The sequence below is a fragment of the Grampus griseus genome (assembly GCF_964374135.1).
Source record: "Grampus griseus genome assembly, chromosome: 15".
Taxonomy (NCBI): domain Eukaryota; kingdom Metazoa; phylum Chordata; class Mammalia; order Artiodactyla; family Delphinidae; genus Grampus; species Grampus griseus.
Window position 1 is genome coordinate 28,785,519 of NC_139009.1, and position 19,800 is coordinate 28,805,318.

The 19,800-nt window shown below is 47.8% G+C and overlaps 1 protein-coding gene across 3 annotated transcripts in view; it reads left to right on the plus strand.

The window, feature by feature from the left end:
- Nucleotides 1–19,800, plus strand: part of VIT (vitrin) — a 125,907-nt gene that overhangs the window by 80,847 nt on the left and 25,260 nt on the right. For all 3 annotated transcript variants that reach the window (XM_082672489.1, XM_082672490.1, XM_082672491.1), the window contains 3 exons: nucleotides 9,497–9,544; nucleotides 11,046–11,108; nucleotides 15,668–15,815. In XM_082672489.1, the coding sequence (XP_082528615.1) occupies nucleotides 9,497–9,544; nucleotides 11,046–11,108; nucleotides 15,668–15,815 (259 nt within the window). The remainder of the gene's footprint in view (nucleotides 1–9,496; nucleotides 9,545–11,045; nucleotides 11,109–15,667; nucleotides 15,816–19,800) is intronic.

Sequence of the window (19,800 nt, forward strand, 5' to 3'; positions counted from 1 at the left end):
GTCCCCAAATAAAAATACCATACAAATAATTTCTGAAATATATCAGACACTCCCCCACCATCTTGGTTCTTTCAAAGACTTTTGAGTAGCTGAGTGAGTGGATGTCTTCTTAGAGGATGTCAGTTTTTACATAACACATATAATTAAGCCCGGGGCATATTTATTTGGATACACCAGGAGCTTGGAAATCCTGTTACAAGTTGGACCTGTGCTTATGGAAAACCTCAAGCAACTCAAAGCAGTGGCCCCCAGCCTGGCAAAGCTTCCTTATTCCTGGCCTGGGGACAGGAGCTTTGGGCAGCAGCCTCGCAGCCCATCAGTGTTCACTCTTCATCCTGGTCCAGCACCCACGTCCATGCTGCCCCACAGACTGCTAGACAAATATGCAGGGCAAGCGCTCCGTGCAGCCTGTGCCCTAATTGCTAAGAAAGGAGCCAAACGGGGGAGGGAGGAAGGAAGAGAAGACTTTTTAAAATGCGTATGGCCTACTCAAAGGATTTTCTGTAGGAATGAAGAAGAGTGAAGACTAGTGTTTGAATGCCTATGTTTCTTTGAAAATAACAGCCTTATTGAGATACTTTTCACCTACCATACAATTCACCCCTTTAAAGTGCACAGTTCAATGGTTTTCAGTATACTCACAGGGTTGTGCGACTGTCACCACAGTCAGTTCTAGAATATTTTCATCACCCCAAAAAGAATCCCCACCCCCACTGATGGTCACTCACCGTGTCCCCCTAAGCCTTCCCTCCCCCAGCCCTGGACAACCACCAGTCTATTTTCATGAATGCCTGTCCTAGTGCTTGCCTACAGATATTCGCTGTGACATTTCAGCCCAACCATATTAAATAATGTTTAATATATAGATAATTTCTTCAAATAGCTGAAAATATTCTGTTAATTATGAGAGCAACTCTTCTGCTGATGGACAAGCAAGTTGCTGTTGATGCATTTATGAAGTGGTTTTTTTCCTTTCATATACATGACTATAGTCAAAAGATTCTAGGGTTTCCCTGGTGGCGCAGCGGTTGAGAGTCCGCCTGCCGATGCAGGGGACACGGGTTCGTGCCCCGGTCCGGGAAGATCCCACATGCCGCGGAGCGGCTGGTCCCGTGAGCCATGGCCGCTGAGCCTGCGCGTCCGGAGCCTGTGCTCCGCAACGGGAGAGGCCACAACAGTGAGAGGCCAGTGTACCGCAAAAAAAAAAAAAAAAAAAAAGATTCTAGAAGTGATTGTAGATAGGGCGTGCAAGCAAAACCTGATCCATCCGTTCATTCAAAACCAGCCTTTGCACTTACAGGAATATGTCCTAAGGTAATTATCAGCCAAAGTCGAAAGAAGCCTGGACGCAGATGTTGTTCATGATAGAAAAACAGATGGAGACGGTTCAATCGTCCATTGTCAGAACAGTTAAAGAAATTACTATACAGCTATTAAAATATGTGCACTTACTGACAGAAGATTGGTCTGTGACAGGTTGTTAAGTCAAAGAAGCAGGCTACGAAACAGGATGGGTACCAATCTCATGTTTTATAATTATGTTTTTGCACATGAGAACATGTGCATAGAAAAAGGGATAGAACACTGTATACCAAAACTGTAAACCAGCCACTGCTGTATAGAGGGATTGCAGATGATTCCTTACTACCCATAGTGTATATTTTGACAGTCAGCCTGTGTTCGCTTTAGAATTAGAAAACAGAGCTATTTTGAGTTTGTGTCCAAATAACTGGAATGAAGACACAGGGAATGAAAGTTATGGCAGATAGATCTGATTCTAAGAAAAACTGATATTTTCCCATGACCTCTTATCTCTTCCCTTCCATGAAACTTGGTTCTTTCCCTCAGCTGCTTTTTATGTGGTCCCCTTTCCCCGAAAATGGACTTTGCATCTCTCTTTACAGAATCTCCCATCTCCCTTCTCCCTTTTAAAGCCTTGCTGCAGAAAAATTGCCCAGTGAATAATGAATGCTGAAGTGTATTTGATTCTCCCACAGAGTAATTAAGGATAACCCATTGTGTACCCTTAAAAATGACTGATAGCTAATGCTATTTGCATCAATACCATGTTAATGCAGTTTAAGCAAATTGCTAAATGTTAAGTGACATTTCTATTGAAGGATTACTTTAACCCCCTCAGGAGTGGCACAGCTGAATTATTGTAAGAATAATGAAGTATAAAGAAATATAGCACTTTAGTAAAAGATGCTTACTTGGACAGTTGTGAAGTACAAGGGTTACCGTTACCTGGAATTTTCAGTTAGTGTTTTGAGTTAAATCCTTTTTTTTTTTCATTTCAAGGCCTCCTCCAGGGCAGGTTCAGACCACCCAAGGACAAACTTTACCTTGGTTCTGACCTTGGTAATGTCTTGCTAGGACGGATCAAGGAAAGAATGAGAACAGTTAGATTAAAATTCATGCTCTGACCAGTCCAATGTTATTACAGATTTCTGGTCCACCACCACCTACACTAACAGCCAAAATAGCCCCTGAACTAATCCAGGTAAGAACCTGAACTCACCTTTCTAGCTACTGACGAAAGTTAAGCTTGTTTACATGGGGTTTGTCTTTCCAAATCCTTGTCATTTGACTCAGATTTGGACAGAAAGCATTAAACCAGATATGCCAACAAAAGATACTGCTCAAGGGCCCAACTTGTAAGGAAAGTAAGGAAGCCGTTAAATAAGCAAAGCTTTCACAATCGCCATTCCCCAAAGGCAATTTTGTGGAGGTTGTGATAGAAATTCCTAAGGATTCAGTAACTAGGCTCTTACAAACCTGAAAAGGGATACTCTCTCGGGTTTATACTTGAGGAACAAGGGTCAAAGAAAGAGAGAAATTTTTATCATTTCCCAGGAAAGGGCAGAGCCAATTTTGCCTGAGTAGTTCTGTGATATGGGGAACAGAAATACGTTCTCTCTCCAGGAATTCTCCTATGAATTACGACACTCCCTGGCTCCCCTTTCTGCACTTCGGTGTGCATCTCTTCAAGGTTTGGCCCAAGAATTGGGAATGCAGAGAGAAGAAACAAGTTCTCTTCTCTGAGATGCTGTTGAGGCCTGCAGAGATGAGAAAGAAAAATCTCACCCGGTTAGATGCTTTCCACAAACTCTGCTTGGGGCCTGGGCCATGAGTTGACAGACTTGAGAGACAATTTCCTTTGTAGCCTTGGGGCACTAGGAACAAGAAGAGTCCAGGCCTTTCTCTTGCTGGGGGATACCTGTCTGTCCTCCACGAGTTCAAAGAGTCCTAGAGACTGTGGGTTCTGTTTTGTTTTGATTCCAGATGGGAGGAGCGGCTCCACCGGGTCCCCTGGACAGGGCTAAGAGCTTCGATGGCTCCACAGTTGCACCGCTGGCAACGTACATGCCGCTGTTCAGGACAAAGGGCTTAAGGATCAGATCGCTGGGCAGGCCAAGGACTCCAAGGCCATTTTAGACCCTAACAGGCCCGTGGGACAGTTCAGGCAGCCAAGCCCGGGGCACTGCCTCCTCTAGTGCCCTTGGCCAGGATCTGTGCGTCCTCTGAAACCCCCAAAAGTAGAGCCAAGCACAGAAAGCTCGGCTGACTTCCAAGGCACTTTCATCAGGGGGCAAAACAAGAGAAAGCAGACTGCTGGTTCCATGTGAATCAACTGACCCCGTGTAATCCCCCCGGGGATCCAAGGGCAGGATTCTCCCGAGCTGCTTTCCAGAAACCTGGCGAGGCTGCCCACTGCTTGCCGGCCCTGCTCTGCGGCACTTAACAAACACCTTCTCCCCGCACCTGCTGGCCTCTGCCGCTCACCTCCAGGTCATGCCAAGTTGTCTTAACTCTAATAAGCATCTGTTTGCTCTGTCCGTTCTCAGTGTGCCGAGAGTACGTCCCTGCCAGTCCAGACACCCAAGGGTTGTCAGGGGTTTGGGTTGGCTGGAGAGGCACCCCCCGTGCCATCCCAGGACCCACCTCTGGGACATAGAGCAAGACCCAGACACACGTCGCCAATCAGACTCGGCTTGGGGGATGATGGCAACAAGGCGCTTCTTTGACCTCCAGCTCGTGTTCTTTCCTGCCCAGCAACCCAAAGCTGTTTTGAGCATTTGATCCCACTCCCCTTTTTTTTTTGCTGTACGCGGGCCTCTCACTGTTGTGGCCTCTCCCGTTGCGGAGCACAGGCTCCGGACGCGCAGGCTCAGTGGCCATGGCTCACGGGCCCAGCCGCTCCGCGGCATGTGGGATCTTCCCGGACCGGGGCACGAACCCGTGTCCCCTGCATCGGCAGGCGGACTCTCAACCACTGCGCCACCAGGGAAGCCCTGGTCCCACTCCCTTTTTATAACCCTTCATAACCTTCCCCCTGGGTCTGTAGCTCTGAGCCTCCCTTTCTGCTCCGTTCTCTTCACGCTCCAGTAATTAACGAAAGCTCTATCTCATTGACCGCACAGATGCTCCCAGCTCTTCTCACCCTCAAATCCTGCCCCTTTCTGTGGCTCCTCCCCCTCCACCGTCACCCCTGCAGCTTTGTTTTGAGTACCTCAGACCCTCCCGCGGACCCCCGCGTGCCCCTGCCTTGGGGCCCCTCCTCCCCCACGCCACACAGGCCTGGACAGTGGCGAAGCCCCACGCTTGCTCCCGCAGGCAGGGGAGAACTCGCAGGCGGGGTCTTAGCTACTCTTCGACGGGCTCTCACTTCCCACATAATCATGCATTTCAGACAAGTCACCCAATTCCTCAGCTAGAAGATCAGCAGATCGTAGAATTGGAAAGAATTGCATAAAGGGCCTCTGATCTAATTTCCCACCAAACAAATGCATCCCTTATGGCGTGACAGAGACCTTTGCCCTGTGTAGGATAACTTCCCAGTCGCATTGTTAGACATACTATCTAGAACGTAAGCCTGCTGCTCCTAATTTTTCTAAACTACTACTTCTCAAAGTGTGGTCCGGGGACCTGCTTTCAGGCCTTCTGTGAGGCCCTCACTTCTCTGCGTACAGAACTGTGTGAGGCCAGATTTTCTTCATACCCTTCAACAAAAACGAGATTTCAACACAGATTGACTGCAGGAACTGACATCAGATTCTAGCTGCCTTCTATTATGTCAGACACTGAAGAAATGTGCCACTCTTCTCACTGAATGCTTTTGTTTCAGAAAGCATTTTTCATAAAAAATGTTAGAATAGTTAGGTCTATTGTTATTTTTAAGTGAATAAATAGTAAAATAGATGGATAGTTAATACTCTGTTTCAGTGAGAGGATGCACAGTTTTAATTTTTTTTTAATTTAATTAATTAATTTATTTATTTATTTAATTGGCTGCGTTGGGTCTTCCGTTGCTGTGCGCGGGCTTTCTCTAGTTGCAGTGAGCGGGGGCTATTCTTTGTTGCAGTGCGAGGGCTTCTCATTGCAGTGGCTTCTATTGTTGTGGAGCACAGGCTCTAGGCATGCAGGCTTCAGTAGTTGTGGCACACGGGCTTCAGTAGTTGTGGCTTACAGGCTCAGGAGCGCAGGTTCAGTAGTTGTGGCACACGGGCTTAGTTGCTCCGCGGCATGTGGGATCTTCCCGAACCAGGGCTCGAACCCGTGTCCCCTGCATTGGCAGGCGGATTCTTAACCACTGTGCCACCAGGGAAGCCCTTTAATTTCTAATATGAGAAAAATCAGTCGATGTAGCCAACACAAACAGAGGCTCCTTGGGGGTCTTCAATATTTTTAAGGGCATAAATTTGCGAGCCTTTCAAATATATGAAAGTAGCCTTCATGTCCTCCGTTATGTCTCATCTTTTCTGGGATAAATTTCTCTCATCCCTCCGACAGGTCCTTACGTGACTCAGCATCACACCCTCGAGCTAAACCACAGTCTGTCAGTGAGTGGGAACAGAGCACACAGAGCAGGACACGATGCCTCAAGGGCTGTGCCCGGGGAATTGCCTCTCGCCCTAAACACTCTGGTTCCATGAAAACATCCCAAGTTCCTTGTGGGGGGGAGGTTCTGTCTCATCATCAGCTCATCTCCTACTGAACTGGCAATCACTCAGGTTCCCAGGGTCTTTTCTCAGGTATTTCTACAGAAGCAGGTCACCCCAATCCTGTAGTCTTCTTGAATCTTAATTCTGTCATTGAATATACTAACCATCTTCCAACTTCTCTGTCATCCACCACATCGATTAACATGCCACCTATCTCCCTTCCAGTCACTGATAAAATTACATCACATGGGACAGAATTTCATGAGCCCCATTAAATATCCCATCTGTGTTTAGGGCAAACCATTAACAGACCCAGGCAGCTATGTATGGACCTAATGATGTTGTCGTCAGCCTCAATATTTCATCCTCTCCTCCACGGGACACTGAACTTATGACCCTGAGTGATTCCTGCTTCCTCCTCCCACTATGCTTTCTGCCCACAGGTGTAACTTGACACGTCCCCGATTTAAGCCACCACTTCCACTGCAGGGGAACTGTTCTTTAATTAAAAAAAAATTTACTGAGCATACTATATGTCAAACACTATGCTGTTAGAACTAAAGATGACTCAGATATTTTCAGATTCTAGAATTCTGGGGCCTCCTCCGGCCCCCATAGGCAGACCCCCGCCCCTCCTGCCGGAACCCTCTGAGACGGGCCTAGAGTGACTGAAGCTAAACTCGGGGACTTTTCCTTGGAACCATCCTGCTGCTGCCTGGTTTCACGGTCCCATGAGTTCTGTTTGATCAGATAAGCTTCACTGGCCTGGAAACCTAACAGTGGAGTTGATGTTGTTTCCATGAGAAGAGGCTGCAAACAAATATTCCACACGGAGCTATGGAGGGAACCCACCTGTAGACCCGGGACTGCTGACGCATCGCCGGCGTGACAGCCCGTGCCCAGGACCTCTGACTGTCCTCGGCCTTCTCTGACAGCCCTTGTGCGTCGGGCCGCAGGCACGAGGCTCCTTTGGCACAGCTGCAGTTGCTCTCCGAGTGCCCCCATCTCACCGCAGCCAGAGAAAGTTCTCCAAGGGAAATGTGCAGCCCTCGGGGCATGAAGCCGGGCCCCGGAAGGGAGGTGTGCAGAGTCCCCTGGCTCCAGAGGCTGCTGTCTCTCAGACGACCACCTCCTCCTAAAAACTGCACTGAGAGTCACCGGGGAGAAGCAGGGGGGCTAAAGGGTCACCTGTGCTTCTGCCCCATAAAATTTGAGAGCCCTAAGGGCCTCCCTTATAGGGGGCTCCCGCTTGGGTCCCGGGCTGATGACTTCCAGATGTGCAGGGAATAGAAGGAGCTGTAACCAGTGCAAAGGTCGTCACGGATCTTAAAACAGGAATGTTCTGGGCCCTCACGCTTCGTGTGCGTTACAGGTGTAGTTCCAGGCCTAGCTTTTCCGTGGCCTCACCCAGTACCCTGAGATGACCGTGAGGCCTCCAGTGTGATAAACAGGTGGTGATTACGTGCGGGTGGAGCCTGCCTGCCTGGGCTTAACGTTCTGCTCTGCCACTCCCTGTGCCTCGGTTTCCTCACCTGTAAAGTGGGATCACAGCTGTACCTGACCCACAGGGTTATTGTGACTTAATCCTCAGAAGGAGCTTGGTCACTGCGTGTTCAAAATCAATACCTCTCTTAGACACTGACTGTATCTAGAAGATGACTGAGCCAGGATTATCACAGAAATAATTAGCTGTTGTTTTACGAGCACCTTTTACACTTTTCAGAGTGATTTTATACACATTTACCTTCACGTGAGGCAGGGCAGGAGAAGTCCTTATGAGCTCGGCTTTACGCAGGAGAAAACTGGAGATCAGAGAAGGTAGGCTAGCCCCCCAGACCCCCAGCTAGTGTTTTGGTAGACTCAGGACAGGTCTTCTGACTTGTTTTCCCCACACCATGCCCTCAGACCTGAACACCAGAACACAAATGTTCTCACAAATCTACTTCTCATTACTACCAAATCCCAAAACACCAAGTCTGAGCTGTTCAAATATTTTTTCAGCCTTTGGCTTTTGGATGAAAGCGATTTGGTTCAAACTTGTCCCAAACAAATGAAAGTGTCATGAACAGAAGGACAGGCCTCCAGGACAGGAGTAAGAGGCCTGAAAATCCCTCATGTCAGAGAATTGTTTATCTCCTGCCAAAGTAACAGAGCCTCCAGCATTCTAATCTTTCCTCACATCCAAGGGTGCTGAAAGCCTAGGGCAAAAACTGAGACGTCACCAGCACCTTTTTTTAAGGAAAAGGGCAAAGCGCATATTTTTACCAGTAGGTGGCGATAGAGTAATGAGGTTAAAGAAGCTGAATGTTTAAACATATACGTCATAAATATTTTGAGTTTGGAGATCATCCCACCCAAACTGCTAATGTTACTCAAAAAGGAACTGAGGTTCCTCGAGGGCATGTGACTTGTGCAAGGTCCTACACCTGGTTAACGGCTGAGCCAAATTAAACTCAGTTCTCACCATTAACCCAGAACCTGCAAGAACACAGACTATCTTTCAAAATAGCCTGGTATCTTTTAATCATGCAAAGGAAAATATCACTTCACTTGAGTGTGTTAATAATTGCAGTGTGCTGGAAAGCTGATGGCCTTTAAGAAATGAAACAGTTTGTTATGCTCTCAGCCTTGAGAGCTAAAGGCAAGGGGAGAGGGGAGGGAATGGGAGAGGGAGAGAAACAGCCATTAGGGTGTCCTTACGAGGCTTCCTAATATGTTTGTGCTGCCTCTGAGCCCCTCCCAGCCATAATTCTCCAAAAGAGATCAGGGGGATTGGGTAAGAATCTCCCCTTCCCGACCACCGCTGCCACTTCATCAGCACAGGTTCTTGGTGAAGGGCATTAGACAGATAGGATGCCAGGTGCCACTTTGTTCTATTCTGCTTGAGGCACACCATGAGAAGCAGAGCCTCAGGAAATGAGTGTACTGCCTGCTCCCTGAAGGGGCCAGATTTGTTCTGTGTGGTTCCAAGGAAAGAAACACAAACAGATGGGTAAGGCAAACGTACCCAGAATGATGCTGGGCATATTCTGGGTGCTTATTGAGTGTGACGGGTAGATGGGTGGATGGAAGGATGGATGGATGGATAAAGATTTCATATTGATACAATGAAAAGTCTTCTCAAAGTCTCAATAGTCCAAGAAGAAATGCACTACTTTAGTTGCGAATGTAATGAGTTCCTTGTCTCTGGAGGGATCCAAGCACCAGCCAGCCACTCGCTTAGGTAGAGATGTTTTTGAAGCAGATTAGGAGGTTGGTTCAAATTGAATGAGCTTTTAGGTCCCCTTGAATTCCAGGATTCCTATTATTCCGTGATTCTTGGTGCATAGGGAAAGGAAGAAAAGAGTAAAGATGTTTTCGTCTTTGGCTTTAAGAGCTTTAAATGAGGAAATCCCACAGATTTCAGGTTGCTTCATCCCAAAGTCTGGTCTCCTGCTTCTTTACTGAACTTTCTGCCACAGTTAGAAAACATTATCATCCTGGCAGTTCACTTGAGAGTTTCTGCCGGTTTCATCTAAGTAATGAGTTTGTTTCTTTTTAATTTTGAAAAGCAGGGGAACCTGAATTGTGGAAACCTGGATCGGTGCTTCTAGATGCAGGTAATTATGCAGCCCCTCCTCCTGGCCGTGACTAGATCAAGATTCGTACAGCAGGTGGCACAGAGACTAAGCTCAGCTAGAGAAGGCTTTCCAACAGTGTCACCTCCGACATTAGGGTCTGGTGACCATGCGAAGGGCCCACTGAAGCTCCTACAGGGAGGCCTGGGTAAGGGACAAGACTGGATCACTAAGAGGGAAGGAAATGTGCAGACAAAAAAGCAGAAGGGAGTGAGTTCCAGGCCCCCAAATGGGTTAAACCCTCACTCCGTCTGGGAGCACACTTTGACTTCCTTCTGTTTCTTCTTCCTTCTTTGCAAGTGGGATTCGGGTTTTCCCTTCACATGAATGAATGTTGTTCCCTGTTTACTGCGTTAAGTGTTTGAAACTCCAACAGCAAATGCGGCCTTCTGACTCTTGGTTCAAGGGCAGATTTTGCTGGTGGGTTGGGGTTGGGGGGTGATGGAGGAAAGGACTCCGGCCTCTGGACATGTATTTCTTCCCCTCCCAGAGCTCCTGGATGAGAAATGCCATTCGTGAATTTTTTAAAGGATGTGAGGAAGTGGGATGAGCAAGCTGACCTTTAATGGGAAGATGAACTCATGTGCTTTGCAAACTGGAAAAACTAACAAGCCAGGAGAAAGCTCACCCCAGCCAGGAGCGAGCAGAGCCCTTAGCGCCTTCCTCCACTGGGGGAGACTCTCAGTGGGCGCTACCCAGCATCCCAGAAACGGGGAGACTCACTTCTGGTTGGTGCTGCAAGTTTCACTCTGCCCAAGAAACTCATTGGCCTTACCAAGCCTAAAAGGACTCGTATTTATTGTCTTTATTTCCTTATATGATATATTTGTGAACTTGGCTCCCAGGTAAACAGCCCAAAGAAGACCCCTGAGGCTGAAATTCAACTCACATACACCCCCTCTCAAAGCCCTAAACCCTTTTGCATCTGTACTCTGGTCTCAGACTGCTGGAGGGGAAGGGAAGCATTATAGACCCTCTCATTTGAGTTGCTTGTGTCTCATCTCTTCCCCTCCAGTCTACACCCAACCCCCATTAGACTGTCCTCGGTCTCACTCATCTTTGTTCATCAACTCAGTCACTGAATGTTGATTGAGGACCACAGGAAAGGTTCACGTGATGAGTGAGACACGCGCCCCGACCTCAAGATTTTCAGAATTTTACAGAGGGATAATTTACACTGGCAAAGCGTTTAATGCTTTCAGATAAGGAGACTATGGCTGTCTCCTAACGGGCAGTAGGGGACCAATCTCAAGTCTCCTGACTTCAAATGCCTGTAAGCACCCAGGGGAGTACTGTGTCTCTAGTAGGCTGTCGGTAAGCATTCATTCTTCTCTCTTAAGATGGGGGTGTTATGGAGAAGAGCACACTTAGTAAGCCAAGCCCCCTGAGCTGAGTGTGAATATCCATTCTGTCCCCATCCCTGGGGTGAGGCCAGATGCTTCCTGTTCTTGTAAGTCACCAAAAGTTTTACTGCTCTTTCCAGGATTTGTTCCAAAAAAAGAATTAAGCACACAGTCTTTGGAGCCAGTATCCCAGGGAGATCCAAGTAAGTTAATTGACAACTAGAAACCCATAGTGGCTTTGACATCTGATCTGCTCTCTCTCCCCTCTCCCCACTCACTCCCACCCTAACCCGCCTCTCTCCTACCCTGGATCTATTTATCTCCTCTCTTCTGTCACTTTGTTCTAAGGGGAAAGGGAAGCTTTTGAAGGATTTACACTATATATGTGCAAGAGGGGGAGAGGATCAGATGTTTAAAACATCGCTATGGCAACAGAGTGGGGTGGGGTGGGGCGACAAGGAGGATGAAAGGAGGAGACTCGCTTGCCAGCGAGGACAGTGGTCCAGCAGAGATGATGGTACACAGAGCTCAGAGAGGGAAGCGTAAATGGAGAGAAATGGGCAAATTCAAGAGATAGAGAAGGAAGAATCTAGAGGGTTAGAGGTAGAAGCGCAAGAGAGGGAGCCGTTAAAGATGATTTGGACAACTAGGGCAAATGGTGCTGCCATGAGGACCACTGGGGACCGAGCACATTGGGGCAGGAGAGTGTTTACATCTATCATCTTCTGTAAGACGTCTGGTCTAGCAGAGAGTTAACTACCCAGATCTGACATTCTGAAAGGACAGCCCAGCCAGAAATTTAGAGTTGGAAAATGATGAGCCATAGTTCAAAGCCAAAGCTGTCAGAACAGAAAATGTGACCTAGGGAGACAGGATAGAGTAAGAAGAAACGGACGACTTAAACCTGAAGACCTTTAAGACTAACTCGGTGGAAGAGAAGCCACCTGAGGATACCAGAAAGAAGGGACCAGAGAAAAAGAGGAAAACCAGGAGGGAGCTGTGTGTTGCAAGCCAAGGAGAGCACCTGCAAATTCTCCCAGAAAGTTGCGACAAGTCAGCCACCAATGGGGCTGTGAGTCTCAACTCACCTCTGGGTGAGAATCACCTGAAGACATTTTTTTTTACTTTTTTTGGGGTGGGGGGCGTGGACCATTTTTAAAGTCTTTATTGAATTTGTTGCAATACTGCTACTGTTTTATGTTTTGGTTTTTTGGCCGCAAGGCATGTGGGATCTTAGCTCCCCGACCAGGGATGAAACCCACAACCCTGGCATTGGAAAGCGACGTCTTAACCACTGGACCGCCAGGGAAGTCCCACCTGAAGACATTTTTAAAACTGAAAGATACCAATTCCTGCCTCATACCTACTGAATCAGTCTCTCCCTAGATCTTGCTACTCGAAGTGTGGTCTGAGCACGGGCAGCGTTGGTATCACCTGGGAGCTTGTTAGAAATGCAAAATCTCAGACTCCCACCCCCCCCCACCCCGGCCGGGTCTACTGAATCAAGCAATTCCTTTGCATGCTAACCCTTGAGAAGCACCGCCTGGAGTGATTCCCAGGCATCTTTATTTATTGAAGCTGCATAAGCAACTCTGATACATATCTAGGGTTAAGAAACACTGGCCTAATATACTGGCCAACAAAAAGCATTAATCTATAAACTTGTATCACGTTGAAGAAAACCAAAGCAATTAAGAAAATTGGTAGATTGATGACTGTAGACACTCTGTCTTACCTTTTCTTCCTCCTGCTGCAACCTCAGTGACCGTAATAAATTGCTCATGCTGGACATTTCATAACCCAGTACTGTCCTTTCGTATTGCTGTTGTCATCTTCACATCAGCATGTTTTTATGTCTGTATGAGAAAGCCACTAGGGTCTCAGTGAGCACATGCCCTGAGCGGGAGCCATTGTCATTAAAACATTCTTGGGAAGGAGGAGCAAATGTGATCCCAATAACAGCCAGCAGGCTAATGAGTGAAGAGAACAGAGGAAACAGAGAAACACCTCACCTCCTTAAAACCTCCTTAAAACACAGTTCAAGATGTAAGAAATAAGGAGAGGGACTTCCCTGGTGGCACAATGGTTAAGGATCCGCCTGCCAGTGCAGGGGACACGGGTTCGAGCCCTGGTCTGGGAAGATCCCACAGGCCGTGGAGCAACTAAGCCCGTGCGCCACAACTACCAAGCCCGTGTGCCACAACTACCGAAGCCCGTGTGCCTAGAGCCCGTGCTGCGCAACAAGGGAAGCCACCACAATGAGAAGCCCACGCACCACAACAAAGAGTAGCCCCTGCTCGCCGCAACAAGAGAAAGCCCACGTGCAGCAAAGAAAACCCAATGCAGCCAAAAATAAATTAATATTTTAAAAATAAGGAGAAAAAATGGTCTAGGAAGAACTAACATAGATGCTACAAAACATGTACGCTTCTTCATTTAAAAAGAAAATCCCCTGTGGCCCTTACTGTAATTGTTATTTTTTTAAAAAAAGGTTTTCATTTAAAAAGGCATATTGAACTATAATCTGCTGACATCTGAAGGAAAACCTCTCTTCAGGGGTGCTTCTCAAACTTTAATGTGCATAGGAATCACCTGGGGATCTTGCTAAACTGAGATCTGATTTTATAGGTCAGGGTGGAGCCTGGGAGTCCGTCCACATTTCCAGCATAGGTGCCAGTGGGCGGCAAGCCCTAAAGAGCACCACTGCCACCTGCTGGCGGCAATTCACATCGCAAGCCCAGACATGGGAAAGAGAGGGTTGGCCCTGTGTGGGGAACCTGCCAAGCCATAGAGCAGTTCTGCTGCTCTTTTGCTTTAGCCCAGGCTTTAGTGGCATCTCTAAACTCCGCTCCTTGATTTTATTTGCTTCTTCCAATCTTCATCTCGAGGAGCATGCTTGAGCATAGACAGTTTGGGGTCAGCAAAGGACAGGGGAAGCCAGCTGAACAGGAAGAGACGGCAGGCCCTGACCATCCAGGCACACAGGGTCTAAAAGCTTGCGAGGTCCCTAGTGAGCCGAGGCACTGATTCCAGACGCAGCGAGTCAGCCAGGCCCAGAGAGGCCCCTGTCATCACCTACTTCTCCTCGGGTTTTGATTGCCATGCACCACAGCAACAGAATAAAGCAAGTTCTCAGAACTTTCTCCCTTAACCTGCTCACTCTGTAGTATCACTCTTTACTAAATATTTCTCATCAATTCTGCTTAAAACTGTATCAACTCATGTTCATTTCTTGCTTTCATTAAAAATATATATCCCTCCCTGCCACGGAGCTTCTCCTTTTGGGGAATGGGAGGACCCCAGTCCCATGGAAGCAACACAATGCAGAGAACCGAAGTCGAGAGCAGCCTCATGGGCGATTGTGTGGCAGCTTAGCGATCCAGGCTGGTCTGGACAGCTGCACCCTTCCCACACAGGGCAGAGCTGGCCCCCGTGTCCTCCTGGACACTCCAGTCCAGAAACTTCTAATTTTACTGTCTCTCTTTTTCACCCACGGAACTCTGCTTTGAAATATTTTTGTCTCCCAAATTGCAGTTGTTAAAAGAACTCATTCCTCATTTTTTGTTAATCAAGGAACTATATAGCTCCCAATAAGAAACTTCTGATCAGCATTGAATAATCAGTTTTATCATCCTGAGATGATATAATTTCAGTCGAGAGCAAAGAAGACACCAACTTGGACTTCCCTGGTGGCGCAGTGGTTAAGAATCCACCTGCCAATGCAGGGGACACGGGTTTGAGCCCTGGTCTGGGAAGATCCCACATGCCGCGGAGCAACTAAGCCCTTGTGCCACAGCTACTGAGCCTGCGCTCTAGAGCCCGCGAGCCACAACTACTGAAGCCCGCGTGCCTAGAGCCCATGCTCTGCGACAAGAGAAGCCACCACAATGAGAAGCCCGTGCACTGCAACGAAGAGCAGCCCCCGCTCGCCGCAACTAGAGAAAGCCCGCGTGCAGCAACCGAAGACCCAACGCAGCCAAAAATAAATAAATAAAAAAGACACCGACTTCTACTTGCTTATGTGGCTTTCCATCAATTCCTTTCAGCGTTTGAAAGTTTGAACCAGCTTGCAGGCCCACCATCCCCCCGCCTTCATCCTAACCTTCATCTACTTGCAGAGGTCCCAAGATCCTAACCAGAGCTGTCCTAGTATTTATTACAACTAAAAGAAGGGACAAAAATCTAAGGTAGCTACAAATACGAACAGGTATCTGTCGATACAGGTGGACAATTTCTATGGTTGCCCCACCCAGGGAAGTGAAGGATAAGATAAGTATGCATTTCTCAGTCTACACTTCCTGCCCTCCCCTCAGCACTGGCCCTGCAGATTCTTCCCACCTTTATAGAGAGCCAACACACAATTCTAAAAAGTTAGGATGAGGGTAAAAGACCATAAGCTCCAGGGACTCAGTCTGGGTGAATGCCCGCATCTGGGGGTCTGCACTTATATGCTCTGAACTAGGAGACCATTCTGAGGGCCTTCTTAGACTTGACTGGGAGGTCCCTGCTTCTGAAGTCTGTAACTGTGGCTGATACAGAGACTTCTACAACACTCATGGAAATAAGTACCAGCCCAGTGTCCAGGACCTTGGTGCCCGGTGAAAATCAGTTGTGGATATAAATAAATAAGTATATCTTGCTACTTATTTTTTTAACTTTCTTTTTGTTGGCATCTCAGGGGGCTCTGGTGGAGGAAGCGGGGAGTGAGCATTGAATGCAATGAGAGAGAAGCAGAATAACAGAGTCCCTTTCCATTCCTTAGGCTGCAAAGTTGACTTGTCATTTTTAATTGATGGGAGCGCAAGCATTGGCAAACGTCGATTCCGAATCCAGAAGCAGTTCCTGGCCGACGTTGCCCAAGCTCTTGACATTGGCCCTGCCGGTCCACTGATGGGTATTGTTCAGTATGGGTAAGTGCTGCTCTGAATTCAGAAATCAAGGGATGTCCCATGCTTAATTTTGTGCCAGAAAAAAATACCGACACATCCTAGAGCACAGCAGACTCATCCCCTTCCCTGATACAAATGTAAATGAAAGAAACCGAAGCAATCCAGATGCCGCTGAAGAAATCTGAGGCTTCCAGAAGGAGGGACAAGTTAATCCACACTTGAAAGTAAATGGCATTTGCACTCCTGACTGGTAGAGAGAATATGTTTGGGAATTAAGAGAGCCGAGTTCAAGTTTTTGCTCAGCCAATAACAAGCTGCGTGGCCTTGGGCTAGGCCTTCACCTCTCTCACGGTCAGTTTCCTCATCAAGGTTGGCCCCCTTTCAACCCTATTAGAGTATTTGTTTGAGGGGCTCCTGTGCTCCACCTATAGGTGGGATGCCCAGAAAACACGGTGCTCTAGGTTCAACTTTCTCCTTTCTCTGGACAACCTTAGGCCTCTACACTGGTACTGGGAAAGCTCACCCGGCAATGGGGAGGACTGGGGTGGGGGGGAAGGGATGGCCCCCAGCACTCGCCCAGCTGACTGTCCCCAGTCCACTTTACTATTCTACATAGGGTAGAAATTGAGGGTGCATACTCCCATCCAATCTCAACTTTTCTCTCATTGGGGATAATAAGTCAATCTTATTTCAGATGTAGTAGATTTCTCGCTAAAGCAGATACACAGATATCAACTGAAAACAGGCAATCAAAAGCGTAAACAAGCACAAATCTCAAATAACAGGTGGGCTTTTGATCAAGAGCCATTAAGGGCAGGATAACTTGTCTCACTTTCCACAAAGGATCTCGGGCACAACCCGCCCGTCCTTCTCCCAGATCTGCAGCTTAGCCTCAGCCTTGGACACTAACCTAGGCCTTGGTACCTCTTGCTCAGAAGCCACAGTCTGAAAAGTAAAAAACACACACCTGACAACATCTGGGGCCATCTCTGGTCCCTGCAAATGTTTCCCGGGGACATCCCAGAACAGCGTTTTAACCAAGGTTGTTATGTCACAGACACTAGAATATTTAGTTTTGAGATGTCCAAAGAAATAAAATGCTTTATTTTCATAAGAACCTATAATGTTTGTATTTTTAGAATTAAATTCCAATGACGTATTTAGCACTATCTTCTATTTCTGTGAAGGAAGATAGCTAAGTGGCACTTATATATAGTCAGAGCCCAATATATGAAAATAACCAATTGCTACACATGTTAATTCTCAGTGTCGGATGTGCTGGAGGATTTTAACGTGAAATAGGAAAATACGTGGTTTGGGTCATTGTTTTCAAGACGTCAACCTATTTTCATTCCTGTGTTACTTTTTAAAGTTAGCAGATGAATAGCAGGCTTCTCTGGGGAGCAAATGTAAGCGTTTTAGTGCCAGATGTTCCCGGTCAGTTTTATTGGGGGGTTCAAAGCTTGGTATGTCATCTTGCATTCAAAATAGCTGCTTTAAAAGCTGTGTATACCAAGGTTTATAGGCGAATATGAAAATAAGGTGGTAAATATGTCAAGGGAAAGACAAACGGCAGGAGCATTGTGTTGTGTGCTGATGGGAACATGGATTAAAGAACAAATGTAGGGGCTTCCCTGGTGGCGCAGTGGTTGAGAGTCCGCCTGCCGATGCAGGGGACACGGGTTCGTGCCCCGGTCCGGGAAGATCCCACATGCCGCAGAGCGGCTGGGCCCGTGAGCCATGGCCGCTGGGCCTGCGCGTCCGGAGCCTGTGCTCTGCAATGGGAGAGGCCACGGCAGTGAGAGGCCCGCGTACCGCAAAAAAAAAAAAAAAGAACAAATGTAGCAGGGAAGGAAAAAATTCAATAAAGACCCCTTCCCCTCAAAAAGACATTTTCTCTCACGTGTCCCTAATGTCATCACCATTTACAGGGAAGAGTTTACCTCCATGCTTTCCAATGTCACTTTCTAAAAATGCCTTCCCTATTCATCTTTTTTTCCGTCCAGGGTCCTTATTCATTTAAAGCCCTTAAGGGAAATGTGTCTGTTTTCCTTTACTTTATGCTCATACAAACCCATCAATCATCTTCACCCTCCTTCGGCCACGGGGTGGAGTGGAAAGCACAATGAACTGGTGACAGGACGTCCTGAATTCTAGCCTTAGCTCCGCTGTGTGACCCTAAGCAAGTCACCTAACCTCTCCATGTAAGAGCTGCCATCTCTACAGTACAGGCCGGTCGGACCAGATGATTTATTAGGGCTCTGCCAGCCCTGCTGTTCTGTAATTCAGTGACTGGCTCTGTACTCAGAAGACATCCAATCAATGAATGTTGGGTGAACATGCTGGGTGAGCATCGTCTCCCTTCCAGCCTCAGGTTCTGATTAGGTGGGTGAATGATCAGCAATGAAATGATGGCTGCACAGAGGTTACACATCCGTCAGGGGAATGTGGGGAACAAAATCAGTTGGAGAGAGGCATTAGGAAGGTGTGATGAGGCTGAAGGGGAAATCCACACACTCAGCTGAAATTGCTTTTATTTCAGCCACCTGGGTGGCTCCCATCCGGCCTTTCTTCAGCAAATGGTCTTAGTGCGAGAGAGGGCAGGGGGTGGGGTAGGAAAGGGTATGCGGGCAGAGGTCGCTGCAGACATGGGGCCAGTGTTTCTGGAAAAGGGCTTTCCAGTGCTTGGCTGGCTGGGAAACTGATTCCTCTACTGGTACTTTGGGTTCTCACCGGATTCTAGTGCCCAGCTCACAAGCACAGGGAATCAGCCCTGCTCTCTCAGAATCACAGAGCAATGGGGCCTTAGAAAGCTCCTGGTTCCACCTCCTTGTGTTACAATGAGGAGACAAGGCTCTAAAAGACAAGCCACCTTGGCAAGAACGAGCACTCAAGGTGAGACTGGGGTTGGAAAGGAGCTGGCCAAGCTTGGAGGACTCCCGAGCTCAGAATTTCTCCTGCTCTCAGGCCTCTCCCCTCTGTCACCGCTGCCGTGGGTCCACACGGGAGACTCCCCCCAGAAGATTCCTTCCCTTGGTTTTCCTTAGAGCTGAGGCAGAACTTAGACTTTTAAATTTGGAATTTAGAAGACTCATACTATTAACAGGAAACAGAAGGCAAATAAGAAATAAAAATACGAGGATAAAAATGACCTGATGTACAAAATGCTCGTTCTGTATCCTGATCAGTAAGCATCCTACACAAAGATATTTTGGATGCGGGAAACAGAAAACCAACCCAGGCAGGCAGGTGAAGGGAGAGTGATGTCACAGGACTGGCAAGTCTTGGTCATTCCCTCCCTCGTCCTTTCCCTGCATCTCCTCGTCTCTCTGCTTGTCCAGTCCATTCTCTCCTCAGTGGACAGCGTCATCCCCTGCCAGCCTCGTGGCTTCTGCTGCTCTGTAACTTCCCCCTTGCCCTGGCTGGGCTCCTAATTCTGGTCCGGACCAGGGGGAGCCCCTCAGCCCCCGTGGTGCCAGCATGCTCCCTATCCCACATCCCCCGCCCGCACCTGCAGAGGCTCGGAGCCCAGGCCCGCGTTAACCTTTCAGCAACCACAGCGTTCCTTCCACAGTCATCACGCACCTCCAGTAAGAGACGCAGCGTATGACACAGACGCAGAGAGGTTGAGTGACTTCCCTAAGAACACACAGCTAAATGCATGACCACTGGGGAGAGGAGAGATGTTAAATCCTGGGTTAATCCCTAAAATGTCAAACCAAATTGACTTCAAGATTTTGCTCCTCTGCCAAGAAAGCTCCTGATAATGGAGGCTTTCACCAGACTGAGGACAGACACGGCTGCAGACAAAGCCAAGGCTCAAGCCCCCATCTTGCACGCATGTTCTAATTTACAGTCAAACAGCCAACATGCTCGTGATTGCGCTTACGACCAACAGGAACATTAAGAGGCCAGAGGAAAGCATGGCCAGAGCAAGTCGCTGGTAGGTGAAGTCTAGCAAACAGAATAAGGAAGAGAAGCCGCTCACATTTTAGCTGCCACCTGG